Source organism: Marmota marmota, unplaced genomic scaffold (assembly GCF_001458135.2).
Source record: "Marmota marmota marmota unplaced genomic scaffold, marMar, whole genome shotgun sequence".
Taxonomy (NCBI): domain Eukaryota; kingdom Metazoa; phylum Chordata; class Mammalia; order Rodentia; family Sciuridae; genus Marmota; species Marmota marmota.
The window spans coordinates 16,773,711-16,779,439 of record NW_026000168.1 but is presented as its reverse complement, the minus strand read 5'-3'; the positions used below and the strand labels follow the sequence as shown (position 1 = coordinate 16,779,439).

General features: G+C 43.8%; 1 protein-coding gene across 1 annotated transcript in view; it reads left to right on the top strand.

Moving 5' to 3' along the window:
* Tmem40 (transmembrane protein 40) overlaps positions 1–5,729 on the top strand; it is a 23,113-nt gene that overhangs the window by 10,741 nt on the left and 6,643 nt on the right. The window contains exons 2-5 of the mRNA XM_048786963.1: positions 2,463–2,545; positions 3,198–3,332; positions 4,692–4,859; positions 5,042–5,055. Coding sequence (XP_048642920.1) covers positions 2,463–2,545; positions 3,198–3,332; positions 4,692–4,859; positions 5,042–5,055 — 400 coding nt within the window. The remainder of the gene's footprint in view (positions 1–2,462; positions 2,546–3,197; positions 3,333–4,691; positions 4,860–5,041; positions 5,056–5,729) is intronic.

The following is a 5,729-nucleotide window of genomic DNA, read 5'->3' as shown; positions in this document are numbered from 1 at the left end:
TTTTTTTTTTTTTTAGTGCCAGGGATTGAATTCAGGAGCCCTCGACCACTGAACCACATCCCCAGCCCTATTTTGTATTTTACTTAGAGACAGGGTCTCACTGAGTTGCTAAGTGCCTTGCCTTTGGTGAGGCTGGCCTCCAACTTGGGATCCTCCTGCCTCAGCCTCCCCAGCCACTGCAATACCGGGTGTGCACTGCCACGCTAAAGTCTTTACGCCCCTGAAAATCAGTCAACCACACATCAGAGCTTGATTGTCTTGATTGTCTAAATTTAAGAAAGCCATCAAGAAAATGAGAATATTCAGATAGAAAGTTAAACCGTCGTCTTAGATCAGTGTCAAAGAAAAAAATGAGCCAACATTAAGACCAAGCAAACTCTTTGCCGCATCTCTGCTGAATTGGGTAGTCATCAGGCACTTATTTGAAGTCTGATTTTGCGACATTCTCATTGGCAGTTTATAGTAGGTTTTTTTTTTAATTTAATTTAATTTTTTTTTTTTTTATGAAATACCATGTTACACTGAAGGCATAGACATATGGGATTTCTGTTGTCTTCTGGTTTGTAAACTGCATGCTAAATAGTTACATCAGAAAAATTTATTAACAAGCCTAATTAAAAATTTATAATTTATAAATTTATAACAATGAAAAATTTATAACAAATTTATATAAAAATTTATAACAAAAATTTATACCCATGTCTAGGTACACACTCCCCTGCCCCCAGGGCCACTACCCATTTCTCAACACACCACTGCACATACCACATCTGCGCATGTGCCACGGGCAAGGATGTAGTCACGTGGCTACCCCCAGGTGCAAGGGATTCTGGGAAATGTAGTTTTCAGCTGGGTGAGCCTGTGCCCAGCAAAAATCAAGTCTGGCTCCAAGTTCCCCAGGGAAGCATCTGCTTGCTGGAGTTAGATGTTTGGATTTTTTTTTTTTTCCAGTTATGGCCTACTGTGGTGCCATCGGAAGGCCCACCTCTAGTTACCCCTCCAGAGTTCAAGAAAACACAGAATATGGTGTCCTAAAGGGACATATTTCCAAACCTCCCTCTGCACCTTAAGTGCTGCTTCTTGTCCTCACCTTGACCATTTATAATCATTTTGGTCCATAAATAATCAGGTTCCAGCCTGACTCCATCGTGCCCTGGACCGATGTTTTCAAGTGCATTAAATAAAATTTGAACACTAGAGTTCCTCCAACACAAGCCACTCCATATCTGCCCCAATGTCCTCCTCTGTGGAATTATTATAAAAAAACAAAGGCAACAATCTTTTGGGAAAATGTTCTGTTGTCTGCAAATTACTTTCAAATGTGAGGAGTGATTAATCCCAATTCCTTCCTGACTGGTTTGTTATTGGGTGCAGATGGAATTCAGGACACATAAGCCCTTTGTAAAGCTAAGTGCTAGAGTGATATAAGCATGTTGCATTTTTAAATAATGAACACTATTGGTTGTTTTAGTCTAACAAAAGCAATACTGTTCTCAATTTAGAGAATGGAAGTTCATAAATAAGAAAATTAAAATTCCCATAATAGCACCCAGAGAAAAATCACTATTTTTTTTTTGATATAGCTTCGAAAGTTATCGATTTATAATCATATATTTAGTTTTAGGATCCTCTTTCTATTCCTCTCAACTCTCCAACAATTTTTTTTTTTTTGCTTTTTGGTACCAGGGATTGAGCTCAGAGGCACTCGACCACTGAGCCCCATCCCCAGCCCTATTTTTTATTTTATTTAGAGACAGAGTCTCACTGAGTTGCTCAGGGCCTCACCATTGCTGAGGCTGGCTTTGACCTCGAGATCTTCCTGCCTCAGCTGGACAGGTGTTCACCACTGTGCCCCGTCCCAACAAGATTATCTTGAAGCAGTTTCCAAAATCATATATTTTATCTGAAATATTTGGCCATGTGTCAGTAAAATTAAGGATAAATGTAATACCAATATAACACATACACCAATATAAATATCATACCTAAGAAAATGTTCTTAATGTTTTCAAAAGATGATCATTAGTCAAATATTGGTATATTTATTTTTTAAAATTCTTTTGTAGTTATAAATGAACAGAATGCCTTTATTTTATTTGTTTATTTTTATGTGGTGCTGAAGATTGAACCCAGTGCCCCACGCATGCTAGGCAAGCGCTCTACCACTGAGCCATAACCCCAGCCCTATATTTCTTTTTTTTATGAGTTGTTTTTCTTATATATTTAAATCTTGGGTGTTTGTCTTTTTAAAAAAAATTTTTTTGTTATAGGTGGACTCAATACATTTATTTTATTTTTATGTGGTACTGAGGATAGAACCCAGCACCTCATGCATGCCAGGCAAGCAGTCTACCACTGACCCCCAGCCACAGCCCCTGTCTTTTTCTTATTTGCTTGCCAGGCTCTTTATATATTAAGGACATTAGCTAAAGTGAAATTAATTATCATTGTTTATCCTCCAGGGGAAAAGCCATGGATGCTTCAGGATCCTCCTCCCACTCTCAAGACGACAATCAAATCCACAAAGAGACAGAAGATCTAGACCGTATGTTTGCCTTCTCTGATCCTCTGGGCAAAGCCACTTGGCAAGTGGGATCCAGGAGGAGGTGGCATCGAAGAAGACCTTGCTCAGCTTATTTGGTGCAGGGGCACAAATCATAGCTGAAATGATTTTACACACACACACACACACACACACGTAATCGGTCCAGTCTGTCTCCCAACCCTTTGTAGCTGAGGGCACCCTTAATTATTTCCCAAATCTCATGGCCTTGTTAGGGGCTTGGGCTGGCGCTAGGGAGGGTCCTGCGAGGGTGGGAAGGATCCTCAGTGGCCCCGGAATGGGGTATGGGAAGGTTGGGGGTGTGACGGGGATCCCAGCTTCCCAGTAACTTACAGAGTAATTTAGAAAGAATCCCAGGTGGCAGACTCTACAGTGTCTAGTGGTCTCTGGGCAGGGGAGGGGGCTTAAGATCCTCTTTTCTGGAGCCCATATTCAGAACAATTCCTTGGGCCTTTGGATCCCATGGGATCTCTGAGATCCTTGAACCCCTGCACCTTCCATTGACCTTAGATGTTTGGGAAGATCATCTGTCCCTCCTGACCCTCTGCCACCCCCGGGGTCCGAGTGGACCCCTGCTGGTCCCTGGGTGGGAAAGGCCAGAAGCACTCACCCCTTGCCTGTGTGTGCCTCCCAGATGGAGAGACAGATTTCCACAAGCAACATGGGAAGTCTGAACTCTTTCCCCGAAAGCAATATGAGAGAGACAAGTCCTCCTCCTCTTCATCCTCCTCCTCCTCCTCATCGTCCTCCTCCTCCTCCTCCTCCTCAGGTATAGCAATGGTGTTAGGGGTGGCCCTGTAGATCAATGGCAGAGCACTTGCCTAGCATGCTTGGGGGCGCTGAGTTCCATCCCAGTCCTGCTTAAAATAAATAAATAAATAAATCATGTATTCTTTATTCATTTAAAATGCATAAAAATTGGGCTGGGGTTGTGACCCAGTGACAGATCACTGGCCTAGCACATGTGAGGCACTGGGTTCCATCCTCAGCACCACCTAAGATAAATAAATAATTGTCTAAAACAAAAGTATGAGAGTCATGCCTGACATCCCAGCCGCTCAGGAGGCTGAGGCAGGAGGATCTTGAGTTCAAAGCCAGCCTCAGCGGTGGTGAGGCCCTAAGCAGCTCAGTGAGACTCTGTCTCTAAATAAAATACAAAATAGGGCTGAGGAGGGGGCTCCATGGTGGAGGGCCCATGAGTTCAATCCCTGGAACTGTCCCCTAAAAAAAATAGCCACCTCCCTATTAAAGCAACAGACCCACCACTGATCAGGATCAAATCCAGGGCTTTGTCCATGTCAAGCAAGCAAGCGCTGTACCACATGGGGACGTCCCCAGCCCCTAATGGTTTTTAAATGAAGTTTTGTTTTCAGTTATAAGATATTGCAGGAAATATAGGAATGGAAGCCAGGTGCAGTGGCGCACACTTGCAATCCCAGCAACCTGGGAGGCTGAGGCAGGAGGATCACAAGTTCAAGGCCAGCCTCAGCAACCCTGTCTCCAAAAAAAAAAAGACCGGCATCTGTGGAAGAGCACCTGTGGGTTCCATCCCCAGCACTGAAAAAAATAAAGAGATATAGGAATCAAAATAGAAATATCAATAGTGAAATAGGAGAAAAAAATCACCCTTGGGGGGCTGGGGTGGTGGCTCAGTGGTAGAGCGCTTGCCTAGCATGTGTGAGGCCCTGGGTTCGATCCGCAGCGCCACATATAAATAAATAAAATAAAGGTATTAAATACTACAAATATTTAAAAAATAAAAAGAGACGTCAGGCTCAGTGGCACCTGCCTGTCATTCCAGTGACTCAGAAAACGGAGGCTAACGGATCACAAGTTTGAGGACAACCTTAGCCTCTTAGTGAGACCCTCAGCAACTCAGCCAGGCCCTGTCTCAAAATAAAAAGAACTGGGGTATGTAGCTCAGCGGGGAAAGTGCCCCAGGTTCAAGGCTTTGTTGGAAAAGAAAAGAAAGCAAGCAAGAAAGAAAGATGAAGTGATACAGAAAAAGAAGCAGGTCTCATAACCCCCAGTCCCCAAAGCAAAACTCCTTCTCCTAAAAAAAGAAAAAGTTCTAAAAATCCCAACCTGAGGTTCTCCCACAGCTGGTTTGTGCTTGTTAACCCTGCAGATAGCGGCGATGAGGACCGGCACCTCAGAGTTCCTGGGAAACGTGGACGTGGACGGAGCCCAGGGCCTGGACACCCCCACCGGGACAGGTCACCTGGTAGGCACAGGACTTCCCCCTTGCTCCTGTTCTTCATCTTCCTGGGGAAGTCAGAGAGAAAGATGTCAAATCGTAGAATTCATTCGAGATCATAAATACTTGGTGAAAATTCCCACATATGGTTATATAAACCACATGTGGCTCTGGAGGCTGAGGCAGGAGGATTGCGAGGTCGAGGCCAGCCTCAGCAACTTAGTGAGGCCATATAAGCAACTCAGCTTTTCTCCCCCTTGATCCCCGGTGCTGGGGGTCAGATCCAGGGTCTCATGCATGCTAGGCAAGCACACTGCTATGGGATACACCACTGAACTACACCCCAGCCCTAATCGACCCCCTGAGCCTCAGTTTCCTTATCTGTAGAATGGGTAACTGCCGCAGTCCGGCTGCAGCAAAATAACCGGAGGGGTGACGAACAACTTGTGTAGATTGATACAGCAGGAGTGGGAGCCCTTTATTGCAGGACAGGAGCAGTATTTATACATTCCACACAGCTTATCTAATTAGCATAAACTAGATACATCAGTCAACCAATCAGGAATCTCTACACCTAATGGCTCGGTTTTGTTACTTCTCAAACCACTCCCTCTGACATTTTGCCAGGCACCATCCAGACTTGTTTACGAACTTTAACATTCCCCTGGCAAAATGCCAGGTGTTATTTTGACTTGTTTACAGACTCTAACATTTCCCCCTTTTGTTTAATTTAAATAACGACCATAGTGGTTTTTACAGAAACACCATAAATAACCTGCTACAAACAGAAAGGGAGGATACAAAATGCCACAATACCAAGCCAATTGATGGCTCCATGCAAGAAGCCCTTGGAAAAATTATACCAGCAATGACACTGTTAGCAAAGATACCGAGTTACAATTTGTTATAGATTACAGTTTGTTGTCTCAGTCCAGGTAAAGCAGTGTCTCAATAGATTAACTCACAGTC